At 39.3% G+C, this 25,469-nt stretch overlaps 1 protein-coding gene across 2 annotated transcripts; it reads right to left on the reverse strand.

Annotated features, from left to right (window-relative positions):
• Positions 1-5,027: 5,027 nt before the first annotated feature.
• On the reverse strand, positions 5,028-25,431 carry LOC103137151 (protein sel-1 homolog 3). Of its 2 annotated transcripts, none has more exons than XM_007550758.2 (24): positions 25,184-25,431; positions 21,672-22,187; positions 20,643-20,769; positions 19,966-20,087; positions 19,668-19,783; positions 19,309-19,358; positions 17,842-17,965; positions 17,608-17,746; positions 17,316-17,462; positions 17,037-17,242; positions 15,653-15,832; positions 13,049-13,171; positions 12,725-12,865; positions 12,485-12,547; positions 12,218-12,394; positions 11,984-12,111; positions 10,387-10,470; positions 10,197-10,278; positions 9,875-9,950; positions 9,658-9,779; positions 9,350-9,471; positions 8,324-8,438; positions 5,633-5,696; positions 5,028-5,459 (listed from the first exon to the last, which is right to left on the reverse strand). In XM_007550758.2, the coding sequence occupies exons 1-24, from the start codon at positions 25,269-25,271 to the stop codon at positions 5,221-5,223; spliced, it is 3,351 nt and encodes a 1,116-aa protein (XP_007550820.1). In that variant the 5' UTR covers positions 25,272-25,431; the 3' UTR covers positions 5,028-5,220. The 2 variants fall into 2 exon arrangements, with proteins under 2 accessions (XP_007550820.1, XP_007550821.1); XM_007550759.2 differs by having other exon boundaries at positions 21,672-22,191.
• Between the last annotated feature and the right edge of the window lie 38 nt (positions 25,432-25,469).

The raw sequence follows: 25,469 nt of genomic DNA on the forward strand, positions 1-25,469 counted from the left end.
AATAAGCTAAAATTTCAAGAGGGAATCTAAAACTAAAGCATCAGTTTTACCACACTAGTATTGATCTGATAATGATACCGACTTGGTGTCAATATTATCGACATTTTTGGATCAATATGCCCACTTCTATTACCTATGCAGGTTGTTTTTGATCTGCTGCTGTTTTCATAAAGACAGACAGACAGACAAACAGAGATATGATTGATTTCTGTGGTTCAAACTCAACTAAAGCTTTTAGATTTGCAATGTAAATCCACTTATCAATACCTGAAGCATAAGAAATATATGATAATTGTAAAAAAAAAAAAAAAAAAAATCAACTAGTTTCTCAATTTTTTTGTTGAAGCTAACATAATGGTATTGGACAAGTTCTGAATTTTTTTTTTTTTTTAAATATAAATGATTTTTTTTAATTTTTTTTTTTTTTTAAAAAAGCTTATTTTATTGACTCAGAGTTATTCCACCTCTGAGTCCTGCTCTCCACACCCTGGTGGGACATCAATGGACCAACACATCGAGTCGATATTCACTTCAACAGAGTGATAAATGTAGTACCAGGGAGGGCGGATTCATTCTGAATACCTCCTTTATTCGCGCTCGCGCTAAGTGATGACAGGTCAGACTGAGTAACCCAGAAGTCCAGCAGCACCAGTGTGACCTCTCCTCCCTGGGGACCGACCGGCTCCCTCTCCCTGAGGAGCATAAGTTAGTCTCTAACTGATGACCTGAGTTGTCTGATGTAGCAGAAAAATACCCTGACGCAGTCTGTGTGCACACAAACACAGAACATTTTATTCTTCATGTTAGCTGATGACAGATTTGTGGAAAGTGCTGTTCTGACCTTGAGTCAGGCTGGGAGTTGATGTTGTATCATTTTGCGAAGAAAATGTCTTGTTTGGCTGAACCGCAGAGCACCTGATAACATTCCCGACTGAAACCAGATTACTCACTCACACACCCGCTCGCCCTGTGCTGCATTAGAGAGCAAACTTGTTAACAGCTTCATGTGTGTAGGGGGTCAGAGACGGACCTCCTTCTCTTCTCAGAAACACTTTGGGATCAAAAGAGTCCCTCAGAAAGGAATGTTTCCAGAAACAAACCCGTCTTCAGGCGGCTAATTAATACAAAGAGACAATAATCTCTTAACAGTGATTAGATAACAGCCTGTCTTTTCTGGGACTGTATTTTCATTTGAATTGCCTTCACATCACTATCTGCAGTGAGTATTCTTCCCAGATGTTTCCAAAGTCCAGCTGAGGTTGGACAATCTTCTTTTGAACCGGTCTCTCTGGAGGAGTGTTATAATGAGACGGCGATTAAATGATATACAGAGCACTTGCCGGGAAAATTCTTCCTTTTTAACCTTTTCGCAAGTTGTTAAAGGGGCGGAATGACGTAAAATTGAGTTTTTTGAGCTTTATGTCAGGTTATAATGTTGTTCCCTCACCAAAAACGGACGCGGGAGTATTGCTTTGATTCTTTCATGCATGTTTGGGAAATCCTTTAATCTCCTGTGGCAACCATTCAGCTGTGCAAAACGCGTGGTTGGATTCAGCCACGTCTTTGAGACAAAGCTCCAACCTGGAGCTAAAGCTTCTGAGCTTCCACCTCACAGAGCAACCCTCCACACAACTCCCCCACTCAGCTCCTTCAGACTAGCCAGCAGCCATTAGCAAACCACCTGGTGGAACTGAGCATCTGCTGAGCTCATTATAGGAACTACTGCTCAGAGCAATGCAGGTAAAAATGTCATTAAAGGGTTAATAGAGGAGCCATGTTGTGATGACATCCTGTTTCAGAAAGAGCAGGAGTTTCTTAAAGAGGCAGAGAACCAATTTCAAGGCCTTAAATTACAAAGTCAAATTTCTTTTAAGTCATATTTGATATACAGCATTTTTATAACAACTGAAGTTAACATACTTACTTGACTCTGCTATAAATGTGCTATTTTTCAGTTTCCCTTCTTTTCTTCCCTATTAATTTCTTTTTCTTTTTTTTTTGTTGCAAATAATAATCTTAAAATGTGGCATCAAATTCTGCTCAGCTTCCTTGAGTCCAAACTCACTAGAATCAGTTTTGTTGCAATTTCAACTGCAGGTCATCGCACATCCGTGGAAAAACAACAACGATTAAAAAAACAGCTAACATCAAGTTTCTGAACTGGTTTCCCCAAAGACCTCACTTAGATTCTATGGAAATTTTATTCATTACACTTTTCAGCCTGATGTGTGCCAGGCAAAACAAAACAAAACAAAAACTTAAAGGAACAAGAGAACAAGGTCAAATATAGGAGCAAAATTAAAGTAGACGCAAAATAGAAACTGTGTGGTTTAGGTACAACGTGTTATGAGACACTGATTCAAATATTACTAGGGTTCTATATATATTTATGAGTCCTTATGTATCATCTTTGATTCTGTGTGGATCAGAAACCTCCCACAATAAATTCAATCTGAATGTTATTTTTAAACGACAGTACAGGTTTCTGTTACATAACAGTCCCTTCATGGACAACGAGACATTCAGAAAGTAATAGCATAATATCTGTGCTAAAAAGATATCTGGAAAAAACTGTAATCATTAACAAGAATGGGGGGGCTTGACTTCAGACAAGAAGGTAAATAAATAATTTTTCAATCTGTCCATGAAGTGATGATTACGTCCACTTGGACGGATGATGGGATCAAGAATTGGCCTGGAAAAGGTGTGTAGTAATAGTAACATGCTTCTGTTTTACGTACCCGTCTCTTTTCCTCTAATGAGGAACAGATTTCAACCGGGATGTCGGAGTTTTCCTGAACGCTGCACCTGTTGCTAGTGCGAGTAAAGCAGATGATGAGAGCTTTACAGGAGATCCTCAAACCTCCAGATTTAATGTAAACATGCTGTAATTTATCACTGAATATTCGTCTTTCACTAGTTTTTTAGGTTCTCTGGTGGATTGGAACCAGCTGGAGCTGTAAGAACAGGTATACTCTTCTCTCTTCTTAGTTCAGATTTAAATAAAAATAAAACACAGTAAAAGTAAAAATATTCCAGAAGCGCGGAACATGGATGAAGTTCTTGTAAAATAAAATGAAAAATAAAATGACATTAATTTAATTTAATTAGGGACATCTGACATGTTTCTTGTTAAAAAAAAATCATTTAAAATGAAATCAAATAAGGGACACGTCACTCTTGTTTCTTGTTAAATAAAATGAAATGAAGTTAAATAAGATCAAATAAAATTAGGGACATATCACTCAAGTTTCTTAATTTAATTTAAATAAGATGAAATAGAATTAGCAACACATCACTCTCGTTTCTTGTTAAATAAAACAAACTAAACTAAATCCAGGGCTCTAAAAGAGAAGAATCACAGCAGTTAATCAATTTAAGTGACTAAAATCTTGAAGTGAAAAGTACGTGTGAAACTGTTTGCTTAGATTCCAAAACTTGGGTTTTGGGTACCCAGATATTGTTTAATATAAATGAATAAAAAAAAATGAAATCATAAGTAGATCACCCATTTTTCAGCCATGAAAAGGAACATGTATTTGCTATGCAAAGACAGTTTAAGGGCTTACACTATGTAGCTCTCTTTAGCTCATAATAATTTAAGGTTTTAATTTAATTTTCTACATTTTTCTTTTTTACCTCTTCTGTAGCCATTATGAGCAGCAAATCTGAACTTGCAGTTGTTACTGTGGAGCTGTTTAACTATTTTATTTGTTTTTATCTCTTCTGCTACAACACAAGCAAAATGTGTCTGTAGTCTTTGTTTCATAACATAAAAAAAAATATATATTTTTTTTTTAGCTTCATAGCTGAACTCATAACTTAAACAAAACACAGTCAGATGACTCATGCTTTAAGACAATGGAGGCATAACATTTTATTAATTTAAATTACACGCAGTCAGTTTTAGGTGAAGCTGCTCCACGGTGAGTTGTTTACACGGCGTAGCTCCTAATTTAGCTAATGACGGCTACCAGCTGCAAACTGCACATTACCACATCCTAGACGCTCAGACGTGTAAATAACTGTTAGAAGAAGTGACATGCTCCGTCCCTTGTGCTGGCTGGCAGGCACAACAACAAAATTACAGAGTATTTCCCGTTGCATTTGTTTTACTGACACACTGGATTAACAGATATGGTTTGTTTTATCATCCCTGGCAAAAACACAAACTCTTACCAAGTGGTTTTGCTGTTTGTTTCTACTACAAACATCTTGGTTCACTTGAAATAAGACAGAACTAGCTTACAAGAAGCTTTTCAGGAAGATGTAGGAGCTTTTTTAATTATTAATTATTTTTATTCCACTGGCAGATTTTTTTCACTTATAACAAGACATTTTTTCCTCATGTTTAAGTGAAAAAAATCTGCCAGTGGAACTCTTACTTTTTAAAATCAATATTAAGGAATTATTGACTCAAAATAAGCTTCATACATTGCTGAAATGTTTGTAAGTTAGTTTAGTCTTACTTCAGGTGTACTAAGGTATTTGCACTAGAAAGTGGACCACTAGATTTTGTGTTTTTGCAGTGTCGCCCAACCCCCCCCCCCCACAAGATTTGTTGAATAACAAAAAAAAATCACCTGTTGCTATAGTTACCTTCATTTCCAGCCACTTATTACCAATGGGTACAGCTGGTATCTCCTTATCTTATTGACCAAAAGCACCTGCACAGAGACTGGGTCAATAAAGAAAAATGGGAAATTCCAGCGTTGGGGTTTCAGACCAAACATCAGGTATTTGTGCCCCACATACTTTCGACGTATATCCTTGTCTCCTGAGCAGCGTTTATCATCACTGATAGGACCAGGGGACAAGCCTTAATAGGTGACTCATTAGAACGAAGCTGGTAAAACATCTCCCCACATTATCATCTCTAAGGTTGAATCTTTTTTTTTTTTAATGCACAACTATTGACTTTATATCTGTTTCTGACTTACATGCTGTAAAAGAGAAGGTTCAAACTCCTGCCAAGCATTCACACCATAAAAAATACAAGCAGCAACATGAACCCAGGGACACTTGACTGAACTCTGTGATAAGTGGTTTATTTTCCATAAACATAAAACAGTTGATACTGCTACTGAGGAGTCATTATCGGCCACCAAATAAAAGCTGCTCTCTTTCATCATGACATGTATCTTTATTATCTTTTATTAAAAATTAGTCACACATGAGCAGTTTTCTGAAAAAAGCTTTTTTTCTTTTTCTTTGCTGGGGTTATGGAGTCGCTGTGCTGGGAATGGTCTGTCGTAGGAGATGATAGAGCAGCGTGGTACAGAAAGCGGTGAGGCACGCGCCCGATAGAGTCACGGCCAGGTCGCCGGCCTGGCTCAGCCGCCGTCGCTCGTTTGCGGTCAGCCATGAATTCCCCGCGGCTCTCCCCGGGTCGTCTGCCCGGTCCGCTTGGCTGACAGACGGCGTCCTCCTCCGCGGAGCAGATGCCCTGCCGCTCCGCTCTGCAGCGCGTACACATACACAGGTAAAAGACACACGGCAAACATGACATTAACAAGAAAAAAAAAAAGAAGAAAAAGAAAAAGAAAACATAGTGAATTAATAGGTGGGAAACTCTGCCATCTTGTGGCTACTGTTAGCAAGTGGCCGCACCAGTGATTAAACGGCAACTTACCCAGACATCCCTGCAATGACACGACGACTACGAAGACAAATATGGAGACAATGGCGGCGTACGCCTGTGGAAAAGACAGATCAGTGATTAAAATGCGCGGTGTTTTATCTCACACAACACTGCAAAGACACTAAATCTTACCAAGTATTTTCTATCTAGTTTCCCCAAAAGCGGTTTTGTTTCTGTTGCTGTAAGCTTCCAAAGTTCAATTTAGCATATTTTTTATATAATTTTATTTACTTATTTGAGTAATTTTATTTACTTTTAATCTTGTCCTAATGAGGATAAAGTATTTGAGTCTTTTGTTTCATTGTTTTAATGGCTTTTAACATTTTAAAGTATTGAGCACCCAGCAACTTTGAATCATTTTATATTTATTGTGCTCAAAGTTTCCTGTAACTGTAATCAAATCTACCTAGTGGTAAAAATAGTGCTGATTGATTTGACTGACTTGTGTTAATATCTTAGTACACATGAAATAAGACAAAACTAACTTACAAGTAACCTTTCAGCAAGATTAGCTTGTTTTAAGCCAATAATTCCTTAATATTGATGAAAAAGTACTGGTTCCATTGGCAGATTATTTCACTTAGAGGAAATATGTCTTATTATAAGCCAAACAGTCTGCAAGTGAAACAAATACTTTTTTCATCAATGTAAAGGAATTACTGATTTAAAACAAGCTGATATATCTTGCTGAAAAGCTGCACTGAAAAAGGACAGGTGACAAAACTTTTTTAAAAATGAGTTAATTTGTCAAAAGTAATCAAATTAGGTTTTTCCAAGAAAATATATTAAGATTAAATTTTTGTGTTGAACAAACATAAATAAAGTTTGACAAACTTAATGCAATTACGTGTAACAATCAACTCTTTCTAGGTTAGTTTTGCCTTATTTCAAGGGTGCTAAGATATTTGCATTAGGAACTAGATCAAAATTACTTGGTAAAATTTTGTGTTTTTGCAGTGAAAAAAATAAATCTGTAATGGATTTAATGTCCAATTTACAGTGAAGATTTCAGACCCCTCAAAATTCTCCACCTTGCTCTAGAATTTAAAGTACAAACCATTATGTATCTTACTGGACCAATGCAAAGCGGCCCGTCATTGTGAAGGGAAAAGAAAATGACACGTTATTTTTGTTGCTCATTATTTTTTCCCAGATAGCTCAAGCTCAGACAGATTGGATGGAGCGCGTCTGTGAAAAGCAATTTTCAAGTCTTGCTGCAGATGGATGTAGTTTGATCTAAACATTTCCAGTGTAGGGAAGGTGGAAGACTTTGCAGGTTTTTGCAGTCTCAAGCCTCCCTGTGCACCTTTTCTCCCTCAAGGTGACGCACAATGTTAGGTTGTTACACAAACATAGCATGTATGCTAAAGATAAGAACCGTGGTTTAATCTGACCAGAACTCCTTCTTTTTACATGTTTGCTGCATCTCCTAGATGGCTCGTGGTAATATAAAAAGTCAGAGTAGACTTCTTGTCGCCTACAGTGATGCACTGAGAGTACTTCTGAAAAGACCAACATGGGTCAGGGCAAGCCAAAAGTTTATGACGACTGGAGTCCACACTCTGCAGGCTGTGCTTAGAAATCTGATGTACGAGTTCATATGCAGTTTAAATGAATCTGAATATTAATTTCTCATGGCCTTAGTAAACCATGATAAATTGTTTACACGATACCTTATAACTGTACACGTTACCATTCACAGCTGTGGAGACACTGGTACAGCTGTCTATTATTACATTTTGATTATGTAACTTTTAGATTGTAGATACGAGTGTTTGGCTGTTATTTATTTTGTTCTTTTTCTTAGTTGGACCTTGAGCTGAGTAGCTAGCTGGCTGTCTGGCTAGCTACCAAGCTGGCTATCTAGCTAGCTATGTAGCTAACTGTCTATCAAGCTAGCTAGCTCTTCTCTAAAGGTCTTGGTGTACGACCAGGATGTACATATCAAGTGGAGTATTTGTAGAAGTGAATGTGTTGGGCTTCTCTTGGCCCTCAGGCAGTAATTGTGATTACTATACAAGAAAAGAAATGAAACAAGTTGTATTTCTGTATAAGATGTAATTCAGTCAGAGAAACAATCTTTACTAATTAAGTGGCTTCAGAAGGCCGTTGGCTGCACATTGTTTTAATTTGATGTATCAGAACAAAGACGGCTAAACGAAAATGCACGCCGCAGTTTACAGACTTTGATTTGAAAACCATATAACATTTCCTTTTCACTTCACAACAATGTTTTATTCTACGTTAGTCTGTCACACAAATACCAATGATTATCCAATAGTGTAAGTAAGACAATGTGGATGGAGGAAAAAAAAAAAGTGGCTATAATTACAAAATTATAGCACAAAATCCGCGTAGGACAGCGAAAGTCCTAGCGCAAAATTTTCGCGAAACAGGCGGACGGAGCCTGGTGCTGCAAGGCTGGAGGCCTTGTCCTGTTAGGCTGTGATTTTATCTTTTCTTTTTATCTTTTTATTACATTCTTTTTCTTTCTCACTGTTTAAAATTATGTAAAGCACTTTGAAATGCCTTGCTGCTGAAATGTGCTATACAAATAAAATTTGATTGATTTGATTTGATTGAAAACCTGAATTATTCTGAGATACAGTAGGACAAAAGCTTGAGGTGTGCTACTTTTCTATTCTTGCTGCACACAGTATGGGACGGCTGTCTCATGCTCACCAAAAGGAGCTGTGCTCGGCTCTGAGTCACGCTCCTCCAGGCTCTTCCCATCTGGAGTCCGAGCAGAGCTGCAGAACAGGGCGTAACGGCCTCATCATCCTCAATCTCCGCACATCTGAGCGACGAGACAAAACAGTGCGAGCCATGTTACATCATGGGCTATTTAATAAGCACAGACCTACCACGGCGCATTAAGGCCACTGTAGATGGAAAAGAAAAAATGGAGTAGACTTGCGCCAAAAAAAAGTCAGAAATTTTGAGATTGAGTTCAGAAAGTTTCTAGAAAAAAACATTAAATTTCTGAGATTGAAGTTGAAAATTTGCTAGATAAGATGGATAAAAGCATGGAAATTTTCTGAGCTTCAAAAGTCAAATATTTGTGAGAAAAAGCTCAGAAAGTTTGAACATTTTTGAAATATTTTAGATGAAATTCCTAAATGTGTAAAAACGCAGACATTTTGAGGCTAGTTTCAGATTTTTTTTAAAGGAAAAAAAAAAAAGGAACTTATGAGCTTCAAAAGTTGAATATTTGCTGGGGAAAAAATTCCAAAATTTTGAACATTTTTGAAAATGTTCCAAACTCAATTGTTTTTATTAAATTCAGAAATTTTCTAAGAAAATTTCGGAGTTCCAAAAGTCAACAAATATCCCAGAAAAAAAAAAAAATCTAACTTCTTTATTTTAAATATTAAAATTTTTAGATCAATATCAAAAAATATTTTGAAAATATTTAAAAATATTTTTGGAAATTTCTCAATTTCAAAAGTTTAAACATTTTTGAATTTTGAAATTTCAAAAAGTCACAATTTTTCTACTTTTAAAATCAGTTTGTTTTTTGTCCCCTCCCACAGAAAATTTTAGATTTTTGAAACACAGACATTTCTATATTTTTTCAAGAAAATTTACGTGACTAATCTCAACACTTCAGAATTGCTTTGGCTGAAATGTACCTCTTTCCCCACCTTCTCTACATTGGCCTTACCACGCCGTCATATCAGATGAGAGCAGAGCAGAAACTTCCATTACCTGTTTAAAATCTTCTCCATCACGGCCTCCACTCCGTCGCCACGTGACACGTTGAAGAAGTCAAGGACGCTCCGTGGAAGGACGTACCCCTTTTGAGCCAAAACGGCTAAATTGAACATTCCCTGCGAGCCGGTGTGGAAAAACAGAACGATAACGGTCAGCTGATGCCTTATTCACTCAGAACGTCTCCAAATAATAACGGCGTGTAGCGCCATTTGTTGTTTTTATTGCGCCGGGCCTCAAGCCTGTGGAAGTTTAATTAAGTTTATCATAGGGTGATGAGATTACAGCTCAAGTAAATCTGTCACCTGAGGGCTGCCCGCCAGAGCTGCTCTGCTATACATTGATACGGCCTGCTCAGCCAAGGATAATGAGTTCCCCCGTGTGCCGGCGGAGGAATAGTAGTAGTAGTCTCCCATTTCCAGCAGGGCTATAAAAAAAAGACACATATTTGCTTGTTCAGTGACCAGACTGGCAGAAAAAGAGACGGAGAGGTTGGAGCAAAACGAAACGAGATGAACTCACTGGATGGATGAGGATCAGAGTTTAATATAGAGTGGTTGCGATATCTGCACCAACAGTCATAACCGACGCCCAGCTCCTTTTTGGTCGGGAGAGAGCAGAGCAATAACGAGGGCGTGTTATCAACTGCTAATAATTTCCCTCTGGGATAGTTCTCTTCATTTAGCGTGTGACTGCAATTGTGAGCGATTTGTCCATTAGCTACAATCACAACTCCAATTATGATGCATTAAATGCGGAACTGAACCAGAGTCGGATTAAAAAGGCGGCGGCTGGAGCACTGGAGGAGGCGGGGGGGGGACAGGAAAGGTGTGTGTGTGTGTACCTCACACAGGTGAGCAGTGTTACTCTGGGCTAAACCCAGGCCGGTTTCGGCGGCCAGGATGTACTTCACAAGCGCTTCCTCCCTGTTGGCGGCGCCACACAGCACAAAGACGGGAGACAAAGAGCGCAGATCAGAGGGAAAGGATTGCATCAACACGAGAGAAATAAAAGTGAATTTTTTTTTTTCCTACCAGGCTCCCTGGAGGTGGGCCTGAAGAGCCTCCCTCATCATGAATCCAAGGTGGCCGTTCTGTTTGCAGACGTTTTGCAGTAATCTGTGCGATGAGTTTTATGAAAAATATGATTTAGACCTCAGTAAAAAGGATTCGAATGTTTTTTATTGAGATTGCATGTGACAGACCAACACAGCGTAACGGACGATTGTGAAGCGGACAGAAAAGAGTGCTCGCTTTTCAATTTTTTTGTTCTTTTGTTTTCAACAAAATGTCGCATGAATATAATTTCATCCCCCTCCAGTCAATATTTTTGTATAACCAGCTTTCGCTCCAATCACAACAGCAATTCTTCTGGGGGTAATGTCTCCATCAGCGTTCCACTTCTAGAGACTGAAAATTGTTGACAATTCCTCTTTGCAAAATAGCTGCTTGCAACGTCACAGGCTGGTGAAACGATATTTAATTTCAGTCGGTGTATTCTTTTTTTCTAAACACCAAATGAAATGTCGGATTCATTTAGAAAATCTTGACACTTTAGTCAGATTGCATTGGGAGTGTCTATGAAAAGATTTTCTTTTGGTTTTAGAACCAAGCATTAACTTGCCCTTCGTAGTTCTGGCTGTTTGTTTTTTTGTGGGCAGAAGATGAGTTTGGACCAATCCATGATGCGACCACCACCATGCTTTATTGTGAAGCATGGGTTTCCCTGTCTCATCTGTGTGCCGACTCCAGCCTCAACCTGAATGGATTTTCGTTTCCGGTGCACCGTTTCCTTTACCAAACGTTTTTCTTCTACTCACTTTCCTATAAATATGCTTGGATGCTCTGTGAGCAACTAGCTTATTTAGTGACAACTTTGCCTACTGACTCAGAGTGAGAGACCGTTTAAAGGCTCAGGAAACCTTTGCAGGCGTTTAGCTGCTGATGGTGTGACATTGTAAGTTTCTAATACTTTCACAATATCACCATATCTAGAGACACTGAACTTTGAGTGTTCATCAAATTTCCATTAAGTAAAGGATTCAAGTGTTTCAGCCTACATTTATTAAACTTAAATCATTGAGCAAAATATAAAAAAATTTTAATGATGTACTTGTATACACAGAGATGTACAGGTAATTCAGTCAAACTACTGATATCTGTTAGGTGATCTCTAATGCACCAGTTACTACACTTCTTTCTTTAGGTCTTTCCGATGACACCAGGCTAAATACTGAAACGTCCCAATTCTCAGATTTTAATTGCTAATAAAAAGTTGTTGTTTTTTTTACTTCTACTTCACCATTATATGATCATTTGTGTTGGTATATCGCCTATGAAATATGTTATTTGTGATTGTAATATAAAATGTGAAAGGCTCAGGGAGTAGATGAGTTCAAAAAGCAGCAGCAAACCTGCTCTCTGTACGCTCACTGGATTTTGGTTAAACAGAACCTCTCTGTGTGCCAGACAACAATGCAGTGGGAACAGCTCATATTTTTAGATATGCAAATGCTGCTTTCTGACCTTGAGTTAGCCACCGTCACTGAAATTGGATGGCATCGAACTGCAGGCTACGGTGCAACAGCCCATAATGATGCTTCCTTCACCAAGCTAATGAAAAGCCCCTTACGTCACGGCTCTCTGCACGTCCCGAGAAACCCCCCGCAGGCTTCCCGTCGAAAGGTACCACGCCACCTCCACTGACGCAGCCGCGTGGCCGAAGCGGGACGCGTTCAGGAACTGCTCGAACGCGGCGCTCTGCGGATGGAGGCAAAAGCACGGATCAGAAAGAAACAAATGATTACATCTGAGCTGCGGAACCGATTGTAAGGGTCTGAAAATGAAAAAGAAAAAATTAAAAAACCTCATTCTTCCACGGCTTGTCTGGGTTTTCCCCGGTGAGATGATAAATTCCCAGGTTGAACATCCCATCATCGCTCCCATTCAGGGCGGCTTGTTCAAAGTATTTTGCCGCATTTCTGTGGTCCTTCAGCACAATCCCATGGTACCAGCCTAAGCCGTTCAGGGCATTAATTGAGCCCTGAAGCGTGGGGGTGGGGGAAACAGACAGCGGTTTTCACAGTGAGCTCCTATATGGAGTAAACACACCGATTGATTGCTGTTCCCTCACCATCGCAGCTGCTTTCTTCAGCAGCTGAAAACCTTGAGTGTAGTTTCTCTTCACTCCCTGGCCCTGAAGGAATCAACATCAATCAGCAAATCAATAAGTGTCAAAACAGAGGCAGCGCACGCACAGAAACACAAACACACACACACACACACACACACACACACACACACAAGCGCATGCACTCAAACAGTACTGTGTTTAATTCAGTCGTAAAATAAGGTCCTTATGATTTTGCACGACCTTCATTAGCAGGATGGAGTAGTCGTAGACCGCCTCAGGATCCTTCATTTGCATGGCGCTCCTCTCAAACCACTTCACGGCGCTGGCGATGTCTTTGGAGACTCCGTTTTGTCCCCAGTAAAACATTGTTCCCAGACGTCTCTAAAGTTAATAGAGTTTTTATTAGTCTGTTCTGGACGCAGACTCCACCGCTGACCGCAGAGGAGACGCTACACTCCTGTGCTTTTCATGCACCTTTCCACCAGACAACCACACAGAACTCATCTGAATAATAAATGCCGTGAATTTGGACTTTTGGGTGGGGTGCATATGTAGCCGACACACCTGAGACTCCAGGTCTCCCCTCTCTGCTTGGTACTGTAGATACTGAAAGACGTCACTGGATTCATCCATCAGGGAGTTCAGATCGTCTTCGTTGCCTAAATAGATAAAGTGAGGTGTGTATTGCTGCGGGGAAGAGAAACACAGTGATTACGGTGGTTAAACTTGTTAAAGCACAAAGTGGGTTTTTCTTAATAATCAAACTTCCCCTGTAAACACTCACAGCCATTAGATATGACACATCTCCCTCGCTGATTGCATCATTATCATTCATTAGGCAAATTTAATATCCAATCAGTGTGAATCAACCGCAGTGTTCAGTTGTCTACCAGCTACTGAGATACACACCTGGTTGGACGTTCAATATCAAGATGTACATCGTGTAGATTTTAGGCTTTTTCCAAAGCGGTTCAACTTTTCCTTTTTTTAAGGTTGCTTAAAGAAAATGACGTATATTTTTTGCAACTAATTCTAATTCTAGTTTTAAGAAATGGTTGAATATGTTGTCTAATCATTCATCCCTCAACAAAGAGTATTTGAAATCCCCGATGAGTTTAACCTAAGATTCTGGTTTCCTTTTATACCAAACGTGAAGACGCAGCATTAAATTACTATGCACCACAGATCTGGAACAAACTTCCAGAAAACAGCAAAACTGCCAAAACACTGAGTTCCTTTAAATTCTTTAAAAACCCATCTGTTTAGAGTTGCCTTTGATTAGTAGTTACTGAAACCATTGACCAACATATTTGATGTATTTGCTTGATGACATAACATTTAATGTTCATTGCTTGTTTCATAATTGGCGACTTTATGATGTTTTTATAGTGTGAAGCACTTTGAACTCCCATGTCGCTGGAAGGCGCTACACAATCAATCTCGACTCGCGCTAAAAGAACAGCAACATCAGAACAAGCCGATTTAAAAACGTGCAAACTAAACCCGAGGAGTTTGGGGAAGTGCAGAGCTAAACAGAGACCCAGATGTGTTTTTAGTTGCTTTGAATATTCATGATTTATTCCACAATTAGTTTCGAGCACAAAAATATCTCTCCTCTGAATAATGAGGACGGCGTGGGTGTGGTTTGATCCGACTTGACTGACAGCTCTGCAGTCACAACAAACCTCGGTACAGAGTTGAGCTCCGACTGACATCCCTTTTTAAAAACACATCTCTGCATTTTAGTGAGTTGTTGAAAACGTTTCTAAAGAATAGATGGTTGTTGCACTTTGATCTGATTTTGTCCTTTGGGTCAAACTTTTAAATGGCTCTTTTTTTTCTTCTTTTTTTTTTGTTTTTAGTCATTATTGTTTTCGTGCTGCATCGATTCCCCGTTCAGGCTGAAGCAGACAGACGGGTCTCTCTGGTGTTTTCATACACCTCTCTTCATTAGATGGAGCTTATTGAAATACTGATAGAATAAACAGGAAATCAGAAGGAAGCAGGCTTTTCTCTCGTAGCGGGGCCTCTTATCTTCTGAGTGCTCTTTGGCATTCATCAAGACGGCTTGATTTCTAAATGAAGATTTAGAGCTCATCCATTCTCCCTTCTCCTGCAGCCTCCTCTCAGTCCAGCTGGCTGGACAAACAAACATGCAATTAATCATATTTTTAGAGTCGGTACGTTTTAGAAACCCGCCGCCATGTGTGACGCACGTTTTATCTGCCGGGAAAGAAAAACTCCCTATTATCGCTTTTGTATTCTCACTCTAACCAAGAGATGACAAGCAGATCGATACTCGGATCAGCTTGAACGAGAGACGGGAAGTTTGGGTAAAATTTAAACTGCGTTAATCACATCTGCTTTGTTCATTAGGCGTCGAAACGAATGGCAATCGCAATTTCTTACGGGGTGTCACTTTAAGTTGTGGTTTTCTTAAATTAGAGTGAAACGGACCAGCTGCCGAGTCTGGTTTTAGAAAGAGCCGACAGACTGACAGCAAAATCAATTTCATCTTCTTCCTGAAAAAGAACCAACAGCAATACGCAGAGAAAAGGCTGTGCTGACCCAAACATGCCGGACTGCTCAGTCTAAATAACAAAATGATGAAACCGTAGATAATTTCTAGTAACGACCACTGGTTATGATGGCTTTGGGTTTTTCATTCGAGTTTAGTTTTGTTCTGTTGTGACTTTCGTTGCGAGTTTTAATTCATTTTTAGAGTGGCATTGCTAGTTTTTATTAGTTCCCATTAGTTAAATATTGCTTTGTTCTTATTAGTTATAGTAGTTAGTTTTTTCCTACGGTGGTTAATTTTTAGTAGCAAAATTCAAAAAGGTCAAAGTATTGCATTATGACTATGTATACATTGACTGGGTAATGATTGATCAACAGAAAATAATGTATTCAAAAAATGAATTCAAGTAGCTAATGTAAATTGTTTAAAAGGCTAATAAATTGATTCATAAACACAAGAACAAAGGATATTACATATAATTTCAGTGTATTTTAATTAGCTTAATAAACACACAATATGATTCCAGTTATAGTTTTTCCCCAGTAATCACCATTTTCACTTTTTTCCGTTAACTAAAATGTTTCAGCTTTCGTCAATTCGTCAGGTTCTCATAATGCTAACGATTTAACAAAAGTCACAGCGAGTGTTACCTTATGTTCATGTATTCGCGATCTGTCGGAGCTGCTCTGCGAGCCGACGTTGGAGTAGTAGCCGTAAGCCATGTCCAAGTCTTGAGGAAAACCATCGAGTCCGTGCGCGTGCTTGAACCCCGCATGCATCAGGGCGAAACGGTCGTCACCAGCTGCACCAATCAAACTGTAGGCGTGACCCTGAAACAGATTAGGTGTAAAATCCACTCTTTCACAAGTAAGTGTAATACAGAAAGTTAATAAAAGTTCATAGTCCTTGAACTCTATTCGCGTTTTGTTGAGTACAAAACATTACTTAGTAGACAGAATCGTGAAGACCAAGATCATGGAGAAAGTTCAACAGATCTCAAATTTAAGACTTTTTAAAACCTTTATGAATTACCTACATCCTGACACAAACGAACAAAGAGAAAATATCTTATGTTATATAAAGTAATGCCAAACTTTGCTTTTTTAGCATCAGACGAGTTGACAACAGAAGAGGCGAAGACAAACATTGTCCAGCCACCGGACAATAATTGTTGTCTGAGTCCCAAGGTGAGAACAAGTAAGAGTGGAGGAAACAAAGAAAGATGGAGAGAATTACGAGAAAACACCCGAGAAGTCTGCTTCTACACCTGTAGAAAGCAAGAGAGAAAAAAACAGAGAACCAAGAGACCATAGAGAAAACCTACAACGTCACTGAAAAGTTCACATTACAAATTAATACAAGATGGTGGCAACTGCAGCCCCAACATAGTTTATCTGAAATCGCCTGAATCACAGTGAACATGAACTGAGTCAGTTCATGTTCACTGTGTTCACAGTGAACACAGTGAACAGTGTGTTCACTGTTAGAAATGAATTTCTAACAGTTCTTGTAAAGGATGAACTGACATTGGGGTAGAGCTTCACCTTCAAGAAGAACCGTGACTCCAACTGGGCAGACAGTCTCGTAATGGTCTAGATCAGGGGTCACCAACTCCAGTCCTCGAGGGCTACCATCCTGTAACTTTTAAATGCGTCTCTGCTCAAACACACCTGGATCAAATAAACTGCTCGTTTAAAGCCTATTGCAGAGAGGAATGAATGCTGGTGAGGGAATTCAGACATTTTGGTGCAGAGGTGAATCTAAAAGTTGCAGGATGGTAGCCCTTGAGGACTGGAGTTGGTGACCCCTGGTCTAGATCAAAGCCTTATATCTCTAAATGGCCTAGTCTAAGTCCAGACCTGAATCTAAACATGTGGCAGTTTGAAAAGAAAATGTAAAAATTTAATTTAAATTTAAGAACATTTTGAAAATGACGCATCGTTCCCTTCCACTTCACCGGCGAGCTCTATTTTGTGTGTGTCCTATTAGATAAAACGCCAATGAAAAACATGGTGTGCAGGGCTTGGATTTTACCTTTTCTCGATCGGCTGGGTGACCCAGGCCAGACAGGTAGATGGTGGCCAACAACAGAGATGCTCTGTGATTCCCAAAGCAGGAGGACGCCTGCAGCAGGACCATCGATTCGGACGGGATCTGTATCTGCTTCCCTTCCACCAGGAAGACGGTGCCAACTGTTAGCTCGAACAAAATGCTTCCGAGGTTCTTCATACCCAAATGTTCTGCAGAAGCAGATTAACGCCGTGAATGGCTGGATAAAAACGTGTCTTTACTTGGCATGGAAATCTCTGTCACCTCTCTGGATAATCTCCTCCATTCCCTGCAGGAAACGAAACAGCGTGTTGTGTTTCTGCTGCGTTTCCGCGCTCCACGTCTGTGTGCACGTTGCCTCTCTGTTGTCAAACTGACCCCAGCGTCTCAGAAGGTCGTTGGAGCAGACGGCTGAAATAAAGGGGGGAGAAGAAGACGTTCCCTGTATTTGTGCACTTGGAGCGTTCGCACCTTTAAAATCAGACTCATACAAGGTGTTTCTCTGTAGATTGGCTGCAACGTCACGTTTTCAGGACGGGTCAAAATCGTGACTCACCTTTGTTGGTCGGGGACAGAAGGTGACTCTCGGCTACTTGGTGCAGAAAAGCTTTTGCAAACGTTTTCGTTTCCTGACACGCCATGTGAGCCCTGTCCAGCTCCTGTGCTGTCGACAAGGGGTGAAGTTGATTTGTTATCTGGAACATGAAAAGCAGTGGAAGTTAAAACAGGAACGGACAGTCGAGGAACGGAACAAACGCCCATTTGTGATTTGCAGAGTGGAAAATGTCACCTCGTCGGTTCCGAGACGATAATACTTGAAAGGTCCAAAGTAGCCAGCGAAGCCTGGCATGTACCTGCCTCCTCCAATCACAAAGTATCCGTCTGTGTCGTCGAAATGGATGCTGTTCTTAAATCTGAAAGATTTTTAAAAGCATTTAAAGCTGTGTGTAAATAATGAGATACCAAACAGATTTTTCCCTCAGTGCCTTCTTGGTAAATTACTTGTGACAAATAATGACTTAGGCCAATATGAAGGTGAGGATATTTATGTTACCTACTGGAATTTTGTGTGACAAAAAGTAAAATTCTGAAGTGGAAGATTTTTTTTGTTGTTTTTAGAAAAACAAATCTGAAAAGTGTGGCATGTATTTGTTTTAAAAGCCTCCTGAGTCAATCTCTAGGTGCAGTGTTGGTTTTCCACCAGACATCGCTCTTTGAATTTAGTCCAATAAGCTCAACTTTGGCTTAACCTGGGCAAAGTAAAGGACGCCATGTTGCTTTATTTTAACAACTTCTTCCTTTCTGTCCCATCAGGGCCTGATTTGTGGAGAATAATTTAGTAATTGATTAAGTAATTATTTTATTATTTTAGTTGTCGATTAATTAATCAGTTATTCTCACGTTGAATTATTAATTTGGATAAAAAAATTGGCACATTCTGCAGTGTGTTTCATTTAAGCGTTTTTTATACTATTTTAGAAACACATTAACAATTCAAATTAACAATTAAATTTTACTGTCTAACATTCAATAACAGCATTGCTTTAGGGAATGCCTGGTCATTTGTAGCAAAGGATTCATCTGCAAAATAAAATACTTCTAACATCAACATGAGAATTTTTTTTTCTTTGCAGAATTTGAACCGGGTTAAGCCAAAACTAAGCCACCCGATGCATTCTGGGTAAAAAGCATTTTCAGATAAAGATGCTTTAAATACAAATTGTATATTATTTTGTACAATTTTAGCTTAATTGCTGTTGAGTGTGTGACTGTCTCTTTTTGAGTCTGTATACGCCTGTTAATGATTAACTGATTGCTAAATTACTTGACGATTATTTCAGTAATCGATTCATCACGATTAATCCGATTAATCGTCTGAGCCCTAGTGGAGTGAAAAAACTATTAGTTATCCTTTCAACAGATCTTTAAACCCTTGATCTGTGTGCTGTGTTCCTCCATGATGCCGTTTACTCAGTAATGTTTTCTGAGGCCTTCACAGACTGGATTTATTGATTCTGAGATGGGAATTTACTAATTTAGTGGTTCAGGAAGACTTTGGGGCTTGGTTAGGGGTGTCGGATTAAAGGGGGATGCTAGGCATACTTTTTCAGAAATAATTTGAGATCTTTTTCAGACCATAAAACATTTTATCTTCACAATTATGCACCACACTGTGTTTGCGACCTCATGACAAAACTTAAGGGCAAAATTTGTGCTTTTCCCCATTGATTTACATAAACAAACTGGTTTAGCTTACACATATTCAAATCTGTGGCTCTTGGCGTCCCATGTTACGTTCAGCAGCACCTGAAAGTCCAACATGACAAGGTAAAAGCTCAGCAAAAAACAAAAAGAAAGCAAAAAAAAGAAAAGAAAAGAAAACTACTGAACTGTGGACAACTTCAAATTGAAAACACAGACCACAATTGCCTTGAATCTCCCAGTTGGAAAGAAACCATCGTTCAAGATCTTGCAGCAGGAAACAAAGAGCCCGACCAGCAGACGCGGCTCAGGAGGAAACGGATGATTGTGCTCGCTCAATTTCAGCTTCAATTCCTCCTCCGCCCACCCAAAACCGCCTGTTGGTGTTTTTTTTTTTTTTTTTTTTTTTTTTACCTTGGAGTCCAGTATGTAACAGTCCAATCTAATCCATTTCCACAGGGGCAACATTAAGTGGGTTCGAAATGCTTCATCTTCCCCGGTTGTCAGGCGGGCTTGAATTATGATGTCTCCTGCACAGAAGATATGACAGTCGTATATTTCGCCAGAGGAAATCCAAAGCTCTTTATTAATACATAACACAGTCTGTTCCTGAGTCGCGCAAAACACACATCATCGCTCGCGATCGTCTCCCAGCAGCCGGGGCCCAAATCCTCTATGGCAGGATGTGTCGACACAAGCCGCTGTGACCCACCTGTTTCTGAGAGCTGCATCAGCACCGAGTCAAAGAGATGTTCCTCATCCACATGATGGATGATCCCACAGTGCTTCTTCTGACACCATTTTAGCAGGTAGATCCACACGGAGAAAGCGGTGCTGGAAAAAAACAAACAACAAGGCATGATTGGACAAATCATTTCTTCACCCAGTCGGGCATGAGGGTTGAATTTAAAAACTCTCTGCTTGTCTGCTAAGAAAAAAAAATAGAAAAAAAAAAAAAGCCTGACCTTGCTTTCTTGCACTGACCGTAAATAAAAAGCTTATATGCTTGGGTGAAGAGGCTTGGCGGAGCTCATGAAGTCATTTAGAAAGATGGCGAATTACAAGTGAAAGCTGCGAGGGCTTTTTGACAGAAGCTGAAAGAGAAACAGCCACTGACCTGTGGCAGTCGACCTGCTGCTCTCAACACACACCGCTGCGTTAGACACACACCGTCGTCACCTGAACCAAGCGTCTTTATGGTGTTTAACGTGTAAAATAGAAAAAAGGCTCACTTTTTTTTTTTTTTTTTTTTAAGCATGTGCCACAATATGTGCAGACGCAGCATGCGGTGCTGAGGGGAGGTTGTGTTGCCCGCTGTGTGGGCGAACCTGGAGCAGAACAAGCGTCTGATAGAATGAGGTAAATTAGGAGTCGCTGAGCGAAGCCCACCTGGGCTCGGTTACGGCACGAAGACGGACTCTCTCCAGGGAGCCGCTGATGAAAGGCCGGAACCGGCGGACCACCCCGAAGTGCTCTCCGGTGCTGGCCAGGGGGAACTTCAGCAGATCTACCACATCTGTGCAGAAACACAACATTTTAAAGACACGGTTAGGAACACACAGTCCAAAGCAAACATAATTTCTTCCATTGCTAATTTTCTTCTACTTTTTTTTCCATCACACTTAAATGTTTCAACATTTTAATTTTAAATGCAGAACATTTATTGAAGGAAAAACTATTCAAACGAACCTCACCCTAATTGAAAATGCCTGCTTTGCTAAATCTTGTCATTTTCTAGTCCGTCTTCACTTTACTTACCAGCCTAATTGCTGCTAGGCCTGTAAAATAATTTAAATAAACCCTGTTGACATCACAGAGTAGGTTAAAAGCCCTCAAAATGCTACTTCGTGCTCAGATCTAAAAACGTCCAGTGTAGACATCTTGGTATGAGTGGATTATTTGTTAGGTAAAGGTAATTTTATTTATATAGCACATTTTCAGCAACAAGGCAATACAAAGTGCTTTACAGGAATTAAAAGGAAATACAAACAGAATAACAAACCAAAGGAAAGAGCAAAAGGAGAAAAAGAATCTAATGTTGATATAAAGTATGTAAGCTAGGTGCTCCTGTTCAGGGTTGATGAGTATCCTCTGGTCTAACTAAACTTCTGGGTTGGAAGATTAGGACTCTAAAACATAAACTTTGCTAAGGTCGTTTTTCTGGATTCTAAATTTGTTCTAATCCCTGTTCTGGGTTGATAGATAACTATAAGTAAGTAAGCTCTGGACTTTCTAAGTGTGCTCTAAATTTGTAAAAGTGATGAGTAGTAATAAAAACTGTTAGCATCTGCTGTGAGCTTCAGTAGCTTCACTGTAAAACATTGCTGCTCAGAACAATGTTAACGTGCTCAGTGCCTGCTTTCCCCATTGTACCGGTAACGTATTGAGAGAAAACGACAGAGTGATTAAGGGTGTCACCTGACTCATGTGGGCACTGATGGATCCTGTCGTTGGACGTCAGCCACGCCGCGAGTTGAGCAGACCATGACGGGCACCCAGCGGGGGCCGTCCCTGGCCACAGCGAGAGCCGCACAACCCGCTGCACTTTATGAATTCCCGCCACGGAGCCGATTTCACTGCCTTTTGTCAAATAATCCAACCAAGCTTGAAGTGTCACGTTCTGGGTGTCTGCTGCGCTCCCGTGGAAACGGCGGCGGTGGTGATGGGACACGGACGGAGGCAATCTGAGCAACACCTGCTGGACCCGGAGCGTTTGAGGTGTGCTCCTGATCCATTTTCTCCTGAAGACCACCAGATCCGTCTTCCTTAATGTTGACAGCACGACTTCCACCGCGAGCTGACACGGCCTGGAGCACTGATACCGCACACGGACCACTGAGCCATCTGCCACTTTGTCAGGGACCGAGTCGAACCCTATGAAACTGTCAGGTGCGGCTTCGTCCCTGTGGGTGGAAACGCCTCGTAGCACAGACGCTGCCTGGGTGAAGAGAGAGAAAAAAATTAAATCAGTGTTATACAAAGGGAAAAAAATGCTGTTTTTAAGTTATTCCACTTTAAGAAAGAGGACAAACTACATACTGGACCATCTGTTGCTGTATTCTGAGTCAACGTGACAGATTTGACAAGATCTGGATCCATTTCCAGACTTCTGTACATCTAATGATTATTTCAGCAATCGATTATTCTGACAGTCGATTAATTGGATAAAAATATGGCCATATTCCTCCTTATTTAACCACTTTTTTTTATACATTTTAAGAATTTAAACATTTTATTGCCTAAAATGCAATAAAAAATTTTTTTAGTTTGTGCATCATAATTTGTACCAAAGGATTCATCTGAAGCGTAAAAAATACTTTCTCCATCAGGATGTGAAGAGATCCTTTCTGCTTGACTTAACTTCCACAAAGTTACCTGTTGGTTTTTGAGTTGACCGATTAATACTTGGATAGCAAAAGGTGTTTAATAGGAAATCTTTTTTTATTTTATTTTATCTGTATTGATTCTCAAGGAAGTATCATTTCCATGACCTTAGGACTCTACATCACAACACTAACTTCAGTATTTGAAATACGGTGGACAAGTAGACCATTACATCATAACAGTCAAAATAAAAATGCAATTTCAGTTTCCTGAGAAAGATTAATAATGCAGGGAGGAAAAGAGAGTGTGGAAGAAGAAACAAAAGAACAAAGAAGTTAAAAATGTAAAAAGCAAACCACAAAAAAAAATACACCAACGAAAAACATAGTATTAAATAATTATGAAGTGTGTCTGTTATAGGAGAGTGGATTATCAAGGAGATTTCATCAGGTTTGGTCTCTAAAAATGAAATCAGATCTTGTAAGTTTTACATAGTCTGCCCAAATCTGCCACCACTGACAGGATTGACAGAGGCTGTTATTTTTTCCATTTTATATGTTAAATGTTACGTCGATCCAGTTGTCTAAGGTTGGTTTGTCCTGTGATAACCATTTTCCTGTAATGTTTTTCTTACTTGCTATTAATAAAATAGTCATCAGATATTTGTTTCTTTTTGAAGCTTCTTGAGGAATTATGCCAAAAAAATACATGTTTGATCTCCAAAGGAATGTTCTGCTTGGAAATGCCTTGCAAGGCTCTATTTATCTCTTTCCAGTAATCTTTTATAATTGAGCTGTCCCAGAAGACATGATAATGGTTTGCGTTTTGATTTCTACATTTTTTCCAATGCGTAGGAGGATTTCCATCATCGTGGCATTTCTGAGCAGGTGTGATGAAGGATCTTACCAGATTTTTCCAGAAAATCTTTTTTAAAACAGAAATTGAACCAAGCGAAGTTTTGCCAGTTATGTTTTTGTCCTGTATGCAAAATTCATATTTTGCACAGTTTTGGCTCAATTACTGCCAACTATGTTGTTCTTTCAGAAAATGGCCTTTCTTTGAGTCTGTACACTCCCTAAACAGTCAATTACAAAATTAGTTTTTATTATTATGTCAATTATCGATTAATCCAATTAATTGTTTCAACCCTAGACATATTCTTCAACTTTAAAGATCGGCCTGTTTTGCTACGACTTTCCTTGCTTACTCTAGCTGTCCACAAACAAAATCAAGAACAAGAACATAAACACTATGAAGACTTTTAACCACAACTTTAACTTTGTATCATGTCACAGTTTATATCAGTTTAAATCTGTTATAGGCTTGGACAGATCAATTGGCTCCCTTGATAAGCATCTGCAACAAAAAAACCTTCAAATAAATTCAGAATTTACTGCAGCATGTTGAGAAGAGTTTGATTTTAGCAACACAAGTTGCATAAATAATGCAACCATTAACAGCGAAATATAAATGACTGTTTTCTGTGACGCATAACTATAACAAATTAAATCTTTGCGTCTTTCTGAAGAACCAAAGCAAAGAGTGGCATCTTGTGTTGACCAAGTTTCCATGACAACCATTTGATATAATCTTGATCATTCTTGATTAACGATTTTTTTAAAGCTGTTTTAGTCTGTTCTCTCCAACATAAGCATACTTCTCTCTCTTCTAAAGGCTCAGGAAACATTATTAAAGGTCATGGCATCGTGAACTCACCAGGAGACTTTGGAAATCTCCACTAGTAAACTCAGAATAGGTCATCATTACATCTTTTTTTTAAGCGAATATGAAAAAAAATATGGCCAAATCGACAGAAATCAGCAACCAGTCCAAAACCAATCTTTCATCACACATGCTTGGTTTCTCTGGGTATTCCAGCTTCCTCCTGCAGGAGGAAGGATTTTATTTCTTCACCAAATATATGTGCTCAAAAACAGCATTGTATTTTCATACAGATGTAATAAAAGAAGCTTCTGTTTTAGGGTTTTTGATTCACATCTACCTAAGATGAAAACAGACTTTGAGCAAAAATTAGACAAATTAATCCTGCAAACTAAGTTGATCAGATATCGACTAGTCATCACTTTGATAAAATAATGGCCTAAGTTATTTTTAGCCAAAATTGACTTTGGCAAGAAAATCACCACCTCTTTATTTCCAAAATATGTTTTAGGCACCAAAAAAAGAAGTCGCTTTTGACAACTATGACTTTGGCCATTATTTTAGGAAGGTAGTGATATTCAGCTGGGCTCTGACAGCAGCTTCCTGTAGTGTAAAACAACACTGTGGACAGAGTGACAGTAAACCAACATGTAATGAGGTCAAAACAAATTAAGAGTTACATTAAAAAAACTTATTTTTTAAAGTCACAGGAAACATTTAGATTTACCGACACATTTAGGTGAATGTAAGGTGAACCTATTATTATCTAGTCACTTTCACATGTGTGTTTACTCATGTCTGAATGTAATATTATTAAAATTAACTGTTCTGTCAAAGATGCTTTAAAGAATATAACATGTTTGTGAAGAAACTGATCAAATCTAATTATAGTTTCATATTCAGCAGCTAACGTCCAGGAGGTAAAGTGAGACAAAGTTGCTTACCAAAAGGAAACAAGCAGTGAAGGCAAATCCAGAAACGCTGATGTGAAACCAAGTCATTGTGAAAAGGGATTAGAGCAAAGTGGGACATGAAAATAAATATTTAAACTTTCGGTTCATTGTTTCTCTAATAAGCAAAAGTAGCTTCCTCTGGCTATCCGACACCTGCCGGTTACGTCTCGGACAAACAGCAGTTGTGCGAGCACACGCCCTGCAAAATGCGGCGCTACCTGATATTCTGGTGTGGCAGGTTCAAGGTTCAGTGTGAATCACCTATAAAGAAAAAGTG

The sequence above is a fragment of the Poecilia formosa genome, unplaced genomic scaffold (assembly GCF_000485575.1).
Source record: "Poecilia formosa unplaced genomic scaffold, Poecilia_formosa-5.1.2 Scaffold37, whole genome shotgun sequence".
Lineage (NCBI taxonomy): Eukaryota > Metazoa > Chordata > Actinopteri > Cyprinodontiformes > Poeciliidae > Poecilia > Poecilia formosa.